This window comes from Coregonus clupeaformis, chromosome 39 (genome assembly GCF_020615455.1).
Source record: "Coregonus clupeaformis isolate EN_2021a chromosome 39, ASM2061545v1, whole genome shotgun sequence".
In the NCBI taxonomy this organism is placed as follows: Eukaryota; Metazoa; Chordata; class Actinopteri; order Salmoniformes; family Salmonidae; genus Coregonus; species Coregonus clupeaformis.
Genome location: NC_059230.1, coordinates 10,227,615 through 10,242,258, shown reverse-complemented (window position 1 = coordinate 10,242,258; position 14,644 = coordinate 10,227,615). Strand labels below are relative to the sequence as shown.

The 14,644-nt window shown below is 46.5% G+C and overlaps 1 protein-coding gene across 3 annotated transcripts in view; it reads right to left on the bottom strand.

The window, feature by feature from the left end:
- Positions 1-11,398, bottom strand: part of LOC121554604 (complement factor I) — a 137,496-nt gene extending 126,098 nt beyond the window's left edge. The window contains exons 1-3 of one of the 3 annotated variants that reach the window (XM_045211890.1): positions 10,798-11,398; positions 8,693-8,898; positions 4,495-4,655 (exon numbers count right to left, since the gene is read on the bottom strand). In XM_045211890.1, the coding sequence (XP_045067825.1) occupies positions 4,495-4,655; positions 8,693-8,898; positions 10,798-10,944 (514 nt within the window). In that variant the 5' untranslated portion in view covers positions 10,945-11,398. The other 2 variants (XM_045211889.1, XM_045211888.1) reach the window with 2 other exon arrangements.
- Positions 11,399-14,644: the final 3,246 nt, after the last annotated feature.

The window sequence follows — 14,644 nt, the reverse complement described above, 5'->3', positions numbered from 1 at the left end:
GACGGGAGATGACAAGTGCCTGGACCAGGACCTGCGCCGCTTCCTGTGTAAGGCAGGGTCGCACTCTCCGAATGTTGTAGAGCATGAACCTGCAGGAGCGGGTCACCGCCTTGATGTTGGCGGAGAACGACAGGGTGTTGTCCAGGGTCACGCCAAGGCTCTTCGCACTCTGGGAGGAGGACACAGCGGAGTTGTCTACCGTGATGGCGAGATCATGGAACGGGCAGTCCTTCCCCGGGGAGGAAGAGCAGCTCCGTCTTGCCAGGGTTCAGCTTGAGGTGGTGATCCGTCATCCATACTGATATGTCTGCCAGACATGCAGAGATGCGATTCGCCACCTGGTTATCAGAAGGGGGAAAGGAGAAGATTAGTTGTGTATCGTCAGCGTAGCAATGATAGGAAAGGCCATGTGAGGATATGACAGAGCCAAGTGACTTGGTGTATAGGGAGAAAAGGAGAGGGCCCAGAACCGATCCCTGGGGACACCAGTGGTGAGAGCACGTGGTGCGGAGACAGCTTCCCGCCACGCCACTTGGTAGGAGCGACCGGTCAGGTAGGACGCAATCCAGGAGTGAGCCGCGCCGGAGATGCCCATTTCGGAGAGGGTGGAGAGGAGGATCTGATGGTTCACAGTATCAAAGGCAGCAGACAGGTCTAGAAGGACAAGAGCAGAGGAGAGAGAGTTAGCTTTAGCAGTGCGGAGAGTCTCTGTGACACAGAGAAGAGCAGTCTCAGTTGAATGACCAGTCCTGAAACCTGATTGGTTTGGATCAAGAAGGTCATTCTGAGAGAGATAGCAAGAGAGTTGGCTAAAGACGGCACGCTCAATAGTTTTGGAAAGAAAAGAAAGAAGGGATACTGGTCTGTAGTTGTTGACATCAGTGGGGTCGAGTGTTGGTTTTTTGAGAAGGGGAGTAACTCTCGCTCTCTTGAAGACGGAAGGGACATGGCCAGCGGTCAAGGATGAGTTGATCAGCGAGGTGAGGTAGGGGAGAAGGTCACCGGAGATGGTCTGGAGAAGGGAGGAGGGGATGGGGTCAAGCGGGCAGGTTGTTGGGCGGCCTGCAGTCACAAGTCGCAGGATCTTATCTGGAGAGAGAGGGGAGAAAGAAGTCAAAGCATAGGGTAGGGCAGTGTGAGCAGGACCAGCAGTGTCATTAGACTTAACAAACAAGGATCGGATGTCGTCAACCTTCTTTTTCAAAGTGGTTGACGAAGTCATCCACAGAGAGAGAGGAGGGGGGAGGATTCAGGAGGGAGGAAAATGTGGCAAAGAGCTTCCTAGGGTTAGAGGCAGATGCTTGGAATTTAGAGTGGTAGAAGGTGGCCTTAGCAGCAGAAACAGATGAAGAAAATGTAGAGAGGAGGGAGTGAAAAGATGCCAGGTCGGCAGGGAATTTAGTTTTCTTCCATTTCCGCTCCGCTGCCCGGAGGTCTGTTCTGTGAGCTCGCAATGAGTCATCAAGCCACGGAGCTGGAGGGGAGGACCGAGCCGGCCGGGAGGATAGGGGACACAGAGAGTCAAAGGATGCAGAAAGGGAGGAGAGGAGGGTTGAGGAGGCAGAATCAGGAGATTGGAGGGAGAAGGATTGAGCAGAGGGAAGAGATGATAGGATGGAAGAGGAGAGAGTAGTGGGAGAGAGAGAGCGAAGGTTGCGGCGGCGCATTACCATCTGTGTAGGGGCAGAGTGAGTAGTGTGGGAGGAGAGTGAGAGAGAAAAGGAAACAAAGTAGTGGTCGGAGACATGGAGGGGAGTTGCAGTGAGATTAGTAGAGGAGCAGCATCTAGTGAAGATGAGGTCAAGCGTATTGCCTGCCTTGTGAGTAGGGGGACGGTGAGAGGGTGAGGTCAAAAGAGGAGAGGAGTGGAAAGAAGGAGGCAGAGAGAAATGAGTCAAATGTGGACATAGGGAGGTTGAAATCCCCCAAAACTGTGAGGGGTGAGCCATCCTCAGGGAAGGAACTTATCAAGGCGTCAAGCTCATTGATGAACTCTCCAAGGGAACCTGGAGGGCGATAGATGACAAGGATATTAAGCTTAAATGGGCTAGTGACTGTGACAGCATGGAATTCAAATGAGGAGATAGACAGATGGGTTAGGGGAAAAATTGAGAATGACCACTTGGGAGAGATGAGGATTCCTGTACCACCACCCCTCTGACCAGATGCTCTCGGGGTATGCGAGAACACATGGTCAGACGAGGAGAGAGCAGTAGGAGTAGCGGTGTTTTCAGTGGTGATCCATGTTTCCGTCAGCGCCAGGAAGTCGAGGGACTGGAGGTTGGCATAGGCTGGGATGAAGTCAGCTTTGTTGGCAGCAAAACGGCAGTTCCAGAGGCTGCCTGCGACCTGGAACTCCACGTGGGTGGTGCGTGCAGGGACCACCAGATTGGAGAGGCAGCAGCCACGCGGTGTGGTGCGTTTGTGTAGCCTGTGCAGAGAGGAGAGAACAGGGATAGGCAGAGGCATAGTTGACAGACTGTAGCAAATGGCTACAAAAATGCAGAGGAGATCGGAATGAAATGGGCTAAGCATCTGGGAGCGGAGAGAGCAGGGCCTCCCTCACCAAAACTTCTACCTCGGAAACTAAAATTGTTTCACTGAACCACCCGAAGAAAAAACTCTCCCAACTTCCGCCTTTGGAAATCAGAATTGTTGTGAACCACAGCGGTTCAATGTTTAAAGGAATAGACTCAACCCACTTTGTTCAGCTAGCCAACTATGACTCCATAGCCAACTAGCAGACTAGCATCCAATAACAATAACACACCGTTTAGCGCCAAGACTTGGTCACAACAAACCACCAATATTGTGATAACACACTAAACAGATCATTCGTGTCTGTGTCAAGTTCCTTTCATGACGCAGCAATGATTAGACGTTGGCTAGCTAGGACAAGTATATTGTATTTAGCTACTACCGTACAGTTAAGCTGGTCGTGTTGGGTAGCTAGCAATGGCCACTGTGTCGACTCTGTTTGAAGAACGGCTAGCTAGCTAGCTTCGTGCTACAGCTGGCACGGCCGAGGACACTGCCAAGACACAGTCACTACCCACAACAACCCACGAAGCCTAGCTATGACGCCGTAGCCAACCTGCAAGCTAGCATCCATTAACACACAACTTAGCATCAACACCTGGCCACAACAAACTGCCAAGAGTGTGTCAGCACACCAAACAGACAATTCAAGTCCGTGTCGAGTTCCCTTCACAACGCAGCAAAAAAAATAATAATAATAATAATAATAATTAAACGTTGGAGCCAGCTCTCCAGCGTTGCTAATCGTTACCAATAGCTACCCGCTAGCTAGCTAGCCTCGTGCCTCGATACTAACCCACAATAACCCACGGAAAGCTCATACAACAATACAACCTACATAATACACTAACTCCTCAATAGCCAAATACTAACCTACAATAAATACAATACCTAACTACAGCTAACTACCTACCTACGATCTAATACATGGTTAAGCTTTACTCAACACTACATGTAGCTTACCTCCTACTTACCTCCAGCCAGAGAAAAACACGTCCTCTCCCGTCCCAGGCTTTACACAATGTGTATTTATTATGTTCCATAGACAATACTGACCACACCAGTCTTTTCATCTATACTGGTCTGGACCTTGACACTCTCTGGAGGGAGGGGGGACATTTAAATACAACAAGATCATTATGTTCCATAGACAATACTGACCACACCAGTCTTTTCATCTATACTGGTCTGGACCTTGACACTCTCTGGAGGGAGGGGGGACATTTAAATACAACAAGATCATTATGTTCCATAGACAATACTGACCACACCAGTCTTTTCATCTATACTGGTCTGGACCTTGATACTGTCATTATGTTCCATAGCTTTTCTCTCTCTCTAAAGCATCCCTCTCCTTCAAAGTGGGACATGATAGGGTGGGTGCATCTGTCTGTCCTGTCTGTCTCCCTGTCTGTCTATCTGTCGGTCTCCCTGTCTGTCTCCCTGTCTCCCTGTCTATCTGTCTGTCTCCCTGTCTGTCTCCCTGTCTGTCTCCCTGTCTCCCTGTCGGTCTCCCTGTCTGTCTATCTGTCGGTCTCCCTGTCTGTCTCCCTGTCTCCCTGTCTATCTGTCTGTCTCCCTGTCTGTCTCCCTGTCTGTCTCCCTGTCTCCCTGTCGGTCTCCCTGTCTGTCTATCTGTCGGTCGGTCGGTCTCCCTGTCTGTCTCCCTGTCTGTCTTCCTGTCTCCCTATCTGTCTCCCTGTCTTCCTGTCTCCCTATCTGTCTCCCTGACTGTCTCCCTGTCTGTCTCCCTGTCTTCCTGTCTCCCTGTCTGTCTCCCTGTCTGTCTCCCTGTCTGTCTCCCTGTCTGTCTCCCTGTCTGTCTCCCTGTCTGTCTCCCTGTCTCCCTGTCTGTCTGCCTGTCTCCCTGTCTGTCTCCCTGTCTGTCTCCCTGTCTCCCTGTCTGTCTGCCTGTCTCCCTGTCTGTCTGTCGGTGCATCTAGATGTGTTTGTCACCTTTGGAGCAGCCCTCTCCTCCAAAGTGGGACATGATAGGTTGTCCAGTACGACAGGAGACAGCCATAGCTTGACAGTAGGAGAGATAGGTCCTTCCATCGTACCCACACACTGACGTCATGCCATCCTTCGGACACAGGTAGGGCAGCTTACACACACACCTGGTTACACAGACAGGTTACACCAGGGGTGTCAAACTCATTTTAGCTCAGGGGCCACATGGAGGAAAATCTATTCCCAAGTGGGCCGGACCGGAAAAATCATGGTATATATAACTTAAAAACAACAACTTCAGATTGTTTTCTTTGTTTTAATACGATCAACATACAACATAAAGCTGGAGCCTGAGGACAGTGTGTCCAAAATAGTACAAGCACAACATCACTATTAATCATAAAACAGGTCAAGTTTATTTGAAAATTCTAAAGAAAAAGAACACACAAACACACAATGCCTCAGTGATTAACAGAACGGTTTCACAGATCACAGAACTATATCAGGGTGTCATTTCTCAGGCAGAAATGTAGATAAAAATAATGAAATCCTGTTCCCCAAACAAGTGCAAGAACCACAGAGTCAGGAATAGGTTAAATATACAAATAAAATAAAATCAATTAAAAACAATAGCACATCAACATAAAAACATATAAACATAAAGCTGGAGCCTGAGGACAGTGTCCAAAAGCACAACATCACTATTAATCATAAAACACCTCAAGTTATTTGAAAGTTCTGAGGACAAAGAACACAGAAACACACAATGCCTCAGTGATTCACAGAAGTATATCACAGATCACAGAACTATATCAGGGTGTCATTTCTCAGGCAGAAATGTAGATAAAAAATAATGAAATCCTGTTCCCCAAACAAGTGCAAGAACCAAGAGTCAAGAATAGGTTAAATATACAAATAAAATGAAATCAATTAAAAACAATAGCACATCAACATAAAAACATATAAACATAAATCTGAAAGCGTTGCTCAAACTCCCGTAACAGTCCAGTTATTTTATCTTTGAACCGCTTCATGTCTGCCACATGTTGGGTCGCGCATCACCACCGGCAAGTTGCGTCTTCCACAATGACAGCTTCAACTTGAAAGAACGTATGCTGTCATAATACTGCGTGACAACTTTGTTGCGCCCTTGCAGCTGTTTGTTCAAGTTATTCAGGTGCTCTGTAACATCCACCATAAATGCAAGGTCCGGCATCCATTCTGCGGAATGAAATTCTAACACTGGTTTGCCCTTTTCTTCCATGAACTGTTCAATTTCTTCTCGTAAATCAAAGAAACGCCTCAGCACAGCACCTCGGCTTAACCATCTTACCTCAGTGTGGTATGGCAGGCCATAGATGTGGTCTTTCTCTCTGAGAAGGCTGTCAAACTGACGGTGATTCAGGCTTCTGGATCGGATGAAATTAACAGTTTGGATGACCACCTTCATGACGTTATCCATCTTTAATGACTTGCAACACAAAGCCTCCTGGTGCAAAATACAGTGAAAAGTCAAAAAATCACGTCCTCCATTTGCAGATTGCACTTTCTCTCTGAACTTTGTCACAACGCCTGCTTTTTTCCTGATCATTGAGGGCGCACCATCTGTAGCCAGGCTGACAGCGCGGGACCAGTCCACTCCGACCCTGTCCAGCGCGCCGACGAGTGCGGTAAAAATATCAGCTGCTGTCGTTGTATCTGTCATCGGCACCAACTCCACGAACTCCTCGGTGACGGTCAATGTGTCATCAACTCCGCGGATGAAAAAATGGCCAGTTGTGCAACATCTGTAATGTTCGTGCTTTCATCAATTGCAACCGAAAACACAATAAATGACTTTACTTTTTGCTTCAACTGGCTGTCCAAATCCACTGAAAAATCGGAAATCCTGTCTGCAACTGTGTTTCTTGTCAGGCTGATATTTGCAAAAGCCTGCCGCTTTTCAGGACACACAATCTCCGCTGCCTTCATCATGCATGTTTTTACAAATTCACCCTCACTAAATGGTTTTGAAGCCACTGCGATTTCATTAGCAATGAGGTAGCTTGCTTTCACTGCAGCGTCACTGATGTCTCGGCTGTGAGTAAACACAGACTGCTGTTTCTTCAGACCCGCCAACAGTTCATTCACCTTCTCTCATCTTCGCTGTCCTTGAAAGTTGTCATATTTGTCGGCATGAAGACTCACATAGTGGCGACGAAGGTTATATTCTTTCAGCACTGCAACATGCTCTGAACACACCAAACATACAGCTTTCCCATTCAATTCCGTGATTAAATAGGATGACCATTTTTCTTGGAACACTCTGCACTCTGCGTCCACTTTTCTCTTTTTGACAGAGACATATTGGGGCAATGAGGGTGCCAAAGCACATAATGTTAAAAGTAGAAGCCGTAATAAATATCGCGGGCAAAACAAAGTAGCTCATTGGCTGCACGTGCTTGACCTACTTGCTCTGCCCCGGTATAAACAGTTTGCTTGCTTAACACAATTGCTATTGCGCCATCCAGTGGACGCAATTGGAACAGCAGTTTATTTTATTGAAAAATTGCAGCGCATTTTTATACTTAAAAAAAAATAAAAAAAATATATATATATAAAAAAAAAATTCAGAATCATCTCGCGGGCCGGATTAAACCCGTTTGCGGGCCTCATCCGGCCTGTGGGCCGTACGTTTGACACCCCTGGGTTACACACACACACCTGGTTACACAGACAGGTTAGACACACACACCTGGTTACACAGACAGGTTAGACACACACACCTGGTTACACAGACAGGTTACACACACACCTGGTTACACAGACAGGTTAGACACACACCTGGTTACACAGACAGGTTACACACACACACACACCTGGTTACACAGACAGGTTACACACACACCTGGTTACACAGACAGGTTACACACACACCTGGTTACACAGACAGGTTACACACACACCTGGTTACACGGACAGGTTACACACACACACCTGGTTACACAGACAGGTTACACACACACACCTGGTTACACAGACAGGTTACACACACACACCTGGTTACACAGACAGGTTAGACACACACACCTGGTTACACAGACAGGTTACACACACACACACCTGGTTACACAGACAGGTTAGACACACACCTGGTTACACAGACAGGTTACAAACACACCTGGTTACACAGACAGGTTACACACACACCTGGTTACACAGACAGGTTACACACACACACCTGGTTACACAGACAGGTTACACACACCTGGTTACACAGACAGGTTACACACACACCTGGTTACACAGACAGGTTATACACACACCTGGTTACACACACAGGTTACGCACACACCTGGTTACACATACAGGTTACACACACACCTGGTTACACAGACAGGTTACACACACACCTGGTTACACAGACAGGTTACACACACACCTGGTTACACAGACATGTTACACACACACCTGGTTACACAGACAGGTTAGACACACACCTGGTTACACAGACAGGTTACACACACACCTGGTTACACAGACAGGTTACACACACACCTGGTTACACAGACAGGTTACACACACACCAGTATAGACTAGGGATTTTGAATTTTGAATGATATCCGGATAGTCTAAATAAAACTAAATATTTATAGTAATTGCTCTTTAATCTCTTGACCAATCAAAATGCTGAGGGTATACAGTGCGCTGTTGTTTTTTGGCTACTATTCTCTGGTAGTTGTCAGCTAACGGCTAATGGCTAACAGTGAAAGAGAAGTCTGATGCGGAGGTCTTGTTGAACCTCTGTTAGGTGCGTTCCTGTAATCACTAATTGAACTGGCTGCCGTTGTCAGGGCCACAGAATTAGGAATTAGAATATTCGTTATTAAATATAATTAAATAGTGGAGCTAAATGCACTATGAAAGTAAAATGCCTTTCCATGTAACTTGAAAATAACACTTTCAAATGCAATTGTATATCCTTCATGTAACAACGTCACGAGGATCATGTTAAAATAGGCCTACAATTAGTATTTAAATGTTGTATTGATACTCAAACAAGTGGTTGAATACTAAAGTTAATTCGGATGTTCGAATAATCCTGAATACACACACAGGTTACACAAACACCTGTTGAAACGCACAGACACGCAAAAACACACACACAGACACACACACACAGACACACACACACAGACACACACACACACACACACACACACACCTTCCCTCCATACATCTCATCCATGGGGGACAGAACACCAGATGGCAGGACAGACGGGTGTACTTCTGATCCAGACAATCTTCTGGTCCCAGGTACTGGTCAGTCCGGGTTCTGGCAGGGGCAGGGACGGTGGTGGCAGGTGTGCTACGGAGAACCTTGGGGAATTTAATGTTGCCTGGTGTAGGCTGCTTCTCAGAAGGGCTCCCCTGCGTAGAGGTTACAGGTCAGAGGTTAGGGGTTAGAGATGTAGCCTCAGTAGGTATGATATCTGAGATACAGGTCATATTATACAGACAGGAGATACAGGTCATATTATACAGGCGATAGAGTGCCTTGCAAAAGTATTCACCCCCCTTGCAGTTTTTCCTATTTTGTTGCATTACAACCTGTAATTTAAATGGGTTTTTATTTGGATTTCATATAATGGACATGGAATGTAATGGAAAACAGTCCAAATAGGTGAAATGAAATGCAAAAATAACTTGCTTCAGAAAATTCAAAAAATTAAAACGGAAAAGTGGTGCGTTCATATGTATTCACCCCCTTTGCTCTGATGCCCCTAAATAAGATCTGGTGCAACCAATTACCTTCATAAGTCACATAATTAGTTAAATAAAGTTCACCTGTGTGCAATCTAAGTGTCACATGATCTGTCACATGATCTCAGTGTATATATACACCTGTTCTGAAAGGCCCCAGAGTCTGCAATACCACTAAGCAAGGGGAACCACCAAGCAAGCGGCACCATGAAGACCAAGGAACTCTCCAAACAGTTCAGGGACAAAGTTGTGGAGAAGTACAGATCAGGGTTGGGTTATAAAAAAATATGAAACTTTGAACATCCCACGGACCACCATTAAATCCATTATTAAAAAATTGAAAGAATATGGCACCACAACAAACCTGCCAAGAGAGGGCCGCCCACCAAAACTCACGGACCAGGCAAGGAGGGCATTAATCAGAGGCAACAAAGAGACCAAAGATAACCCTGAAGGAGCTGTAAAGCTCCATAGCGGAGATTGGAGTATCTGTCCATAGGACCACTTTAAGCTGTACATTCCACAGAGCTGGGCTTTACGATCGAGTGGCCAGAAAAAAGCCATTGCTTAAAGAAAAAAATAAGCAAACAAGTTTGGTGTTCGCCAAATCGCATGTGGGAGACTCCCCAAACATATGGAAGAAGGTACTCTGGTCAGATGAGACTAAAATTGAGCTTTTTGGCCATCAAGGAAAACGCTATGTCTGGCGCAAACCCAACACCTCTCATCACCCTGAGAACACCATCCCCACAGTGACACATGGTGGTGGCAGCATCATGCTGTTGGGATGTTTTTCATCGGCAGGGACTGGGAAACTGGTCAGAATTGAAGGAATGATGGATGGCGCTAAATACAGGGAAATTCATGAGGGAAACCTGTCTCAGTCTTCCAGAGATTTGAGACTGGGACGGAGGTTCACCTTCCAGCAGGACAATGACCCTAAGCATACTGCTAAAGCAACACTCCAGTGGTTTAAGGGGAAACATTTAAATGTCTTGGAATGGCCTAGTCAAAGCCCAGACCTCAATCCAATTGCTGCAGCAGTTTTGCCTTGAATAATGGGCAAAAATCCCAGTGGCTAGATGTGCCAAGCTTATAGAGACATACCCCAAGAGACTTGCAGCTGTAATTGCTGCAAAAGGTGGCTCTACAAAGTATTCACTTTGGAGTGGGTGAATAGTTATGCACGCTCAAGTTTTCTTGTTTGTTTCACACAAAAAAATATTTTGCATCTTCAAAGTGGTAGGCATGCTGTGTAAATCAAATGATACAAACCCCCCAAAAATCAATTTTAATTCCAGGTTGAAAGGCAACAAAATAGGAGATACAGGTCATTTTAGACAGAGACAGGAGATACAGGTCATGAATATGAGTATTAAATTATATTATTATATTATTAAATTATGTAAAAGAACATGGCGTAAAAACAACATGTAACTTATCGTAGCAGTGTGTGTGTGTGTGTGTGTGTGTGTGTGTGTGTGTGTGTGTGTGTGTGTGTGTGTGTGTGTGTGTGTGTGTGTGTGTGTGTGTTTGTGTTTGTGTGATAACGGAGTGCAACTTTACCATAACAGTGTTTGAGATGAGTAGAAGTCCTAGTAGCAATATTGTCAACGCTGTCTTCTTCCCCATGGTGACTCCTGACGGACTAACCAACTCGCCTTCTTCAATACACAATATGGACCAACACACTATCTCTGGAACATTGATCATTAATCAATCATTACCCTCATCTGTAAATGTGGACCGACCAACACACACACACACACACACACACACTGCAATACACACAGAGTGTGTGTGTGTGTGTTCGGGAAGTCCAGCCCAGTTGTTCCAGTAATTGACGGAAAAGTGTGTTTCAACACTCAACTAGACGCACACACACACACACACACACACTGCACGACTAGGGGATCCACTGCACGACTAGTGGATCCACTGCACGACTAGGGGATCCACTGCACGACTAGGGGATCCACTGCACGACTAGGGGATCCTCTGTAATCTGTGTGTTTGGAGTGTGTGTGTGTGTGTGTAGACGTGTTTAACTATACATGAAGACCAGAAGTCCCCACAAGAATAATAAATTAACAGAAATTTGACCAACTGGGGACATTTTGTTGGTCCCCACGATGTCAAATGCTATCTAGAGGGTTTAGGGTTAAGGTTAGAATTAGTTTTAGGGTTAAGGCTAGGAGCTAGGGTTAGGTTTAGGGTTAGGAGCTAGGGTTAGGTTTAGGGTTAGGAGCTAGGGTTAGGTTTAGGGCTAGGAGTTAGGGTTAGGTTTAGGGTTAGGAGCTAGGGTTAGGTTTAGGTTTAGGGTTAGGAGATATGGTTAGGTTTAGGGTTAGGAGCTAGGGTTAGGTTTAGGGCTAGGAGTTAGGGTTAGGTTTAGGGCTAGGAGCTAGGGTTAGGTTTAGGGTTAGGAGCTAGGGTTAGGTTTAGGTCTAGGAGCTAGGGTTAGGTTTAGGGTTAGGAGCTAGGGTTAGGTTTAGGGCTAGGAGTTAGGGTTAGGTTTAGGGCTAGGAGCTAGGGTTAGCTTTAGGGTTAGGAGATATGGTTAGGTTTTGTGTTAGGGTTTGGAGCTAGGGTTAGGTTTAGGGTTAGGGTTTGGAGCTAGGGTTAGGTTTAGGGTTAGGGTTTGCAGCTAGGGTTAGGGTTTCAGGTTAAGGTTAGGTTTAGGTTAGGATAAATAGGATTTTGAATCGGACTGAATTTTGTGTCCCCTCAAGGTTAGTTATACAAGACTGTGTGTGTGTGTGTGTGTGTGTGTGTGTGTGTGTGTGTGTGTGTGTGTGTGAGAGAGAGAGAGAGAGAGAGTCACCTCTAGCTCTGACCATGTTAATGATTAAATACATTGCAACATGATAGACAGATTTAGACAAACATTTAGTCAGATAGACAAGGCAGAGCCCAAACAGTATGTAACTAGAGGGTTAGAGAGAGGTTAGGGGTTAGGGGTCAGGGAGACCGTCTGTAACTTACTGTAGAGGTTAGGGGTTAGGGTCAGAGAGAGAGTCTGTAACTTACTGTAGAGGTTAGGGGTTAGGGTCAGAGAGACCGTCTGTAACTTACTGTAGAGGTTAGGGGTTAGGGTCAGAGAGAGAGTCTGTAACTTACTGTAGAGGTTAGGGGTTAGGGGTCAGGGGTTAGGGTCAGAGAGACCGTCTGTAACTTACTGTAGAGGTTAGGGGTTAGGGTCAGAGAGAGAGTCTGTAACTTACTGTAGAGGTTAGGGGTTAGGGTCAGAGAGACCGTCTGTAACTTACTGTAGAGGTTAGGGGTTAGGGTCAGAGAGAGAGTCTGTAACTTACTGTAGAGGTTAGGGGTTAGGGTCAGAGAGACCGTCTGTAACTTACTGTAGAGGTTAGGGGTTAGGGTCAGAGAGACCGTCTGGAACTTACTGTAGAGGTTAGGGGTTAGGGTCAGAGAGACCGTCTGTAACTTACTGTAGAGGTTAGGGGTTAGGGTCAGAGAGAGAGTCTGTAACTTACTGTAGAGGTTAGGGGTTAGGGTCAGAGAGACCGTCTGTAACTTACTGTAGAGGTTAGGGGTTAGGGTCAGAGAGACCGTCTGTAACTTACTGTAGAGGTTAGGGGTTAGGGTCAGAGAGACCGTCTGTAACTTACTGTAGAGGTTAGGGGGTTAGGGTCAGAGAGAGAGTCTGTAACTTACTGTAGAGGTTAGGGGTTAGGGTCAGAGAGACCGTCTGTAACTTACTGTAGAGGTTAGGGGTTAGGGTCAGAGAGACCGTCTGTAACTTACTGTAGAGGTTAGGGGTTAGGGTCAGAGAGACCGTCTCTAACTTACTGTAGAGGTTAGGGTTAGGGTCAGAGAGACCGTCTGTAACTTACTGTAGAGGTTAGGGGTTAGGGTCAGAGAGACCGTCTGTAACTTACTGTAGAGGTTAGGGGTTAGGGTCAGAGAGAGCGTCTGTAACTTACTGTAGAGGTTAGGGGTTAGGGTCAGAGAGACCGTCTGTAACTTACTGTAGAGGTTAGGGGTTAGGGTCAGAGAGACCGTCTGTAACTTACTGTAGAGGTTAGGGGTTAGGGTCAGAGAGACCGTCTGTAACTTACTGTAGAGGTTAGGGGTTAGGGTCAGAGAGACCGTCTGTAACTTACTGTAGAGGTTAGGGGGTTAGGGTCAGAGAGACCGTCTGTAACTTACTGTAGAGGTTGGGGTTAACGTCAGAGAGACCGTCTGTAACTTACTGTAGAGTTTAGGGGTTAGGGGTCAGAGAGACCGTCTGTAACTTACTGTAGAGGTTAGGGGTTAGGGTCAGAGAGACCGTCTGTAACTTACTGTAGAGGTTAGGGGTTAGGGTCAAAGACACCGTCTGTAACTTACTGTAGAGGTTAGGGGTTAGGGTCAGAGAGACCGTCTGTAACTTACTGTAGAGGTTAGGGGTTAGGGTCAGAGAGACCGTCTGTAACTTACTGTAGAGGTTAGGGTTAGGGTCAGAGAGACCGTCTGTAACTTACTGTAGAGGTTAGGGGTTAGGGTCAGAGAGACCGTCTGTAACTTACTGTAGAGGTTAGGGGTTAGGGTCAGAGAGAGAGTCTGTAACTTACTGTAGAGGTTAGGGGTTAGGGTCAGAGAGACCGTCTGTAACTTACTGTAGAGGTTAGGGGGTTAGGGTCAGAGAGACCGTCTGTAACTTACTGTAGAGGTTAGGGGTTAGGGTCAGAGAGACCGTCTGTAACTTACTGTAGAGGTTAGGGGTTAGGGTCAGAGAGACCGTCTGTAACTTACTGTAGAGGTTAGGGGTTAGGGTCAGAGAGACCGTCTGTAACTTACTGTAGAGGTTAGGGGGTTAGGGTCAGAGAGACCGTCTGTAACTTACTGTAGAGGTTAGGGGTTAGGGTCAGAGAGACCGTCTGTAACTTACTGTAGAGGTTAGGGGTTAGGGTCAGAGAGACCGTCTGTAACTTACTGTAGAGGTTAGGGGTTAGGGTCAGAGAGACCGTCTGTAACTTACTGTAGAGGTTAGGGGTTAGGGTCAGAGAGACAGTCTGTAACTTACTGTAGAGGTTAGGGGTTAGGGTCAGAGAGACCGTCTGTAACTTACTGTAGAGGTTAGGGGTTAGGGTCAGAGAGACCGTCTGTAACTTACTGTAGAGGTTAGGGGTTAGGGTCAGAGAGACCGTCTGTAACTTACTGTAGAGGTTAGGGGGTTAGGGTCAGAGAGACCGTCTGTAACTTACTGTAGAGGTTAGGGGTTAGGGTCAGAGAGACCGTCTGTAACTTACTGTAGAGGTTAGGGGTTAGGGTCAGAGAGACCGTCTGTAACTTACTGTAGAGGTTAGGGGGTTAGGGTCAGAGAGACCGTCTGTAACTTACTGTAGAGGTTAGGGGTTAGGGTCAGAGAGACCGTCTGTAACTTACTGTAGAGGTTAGGGGTTAGGGTCAG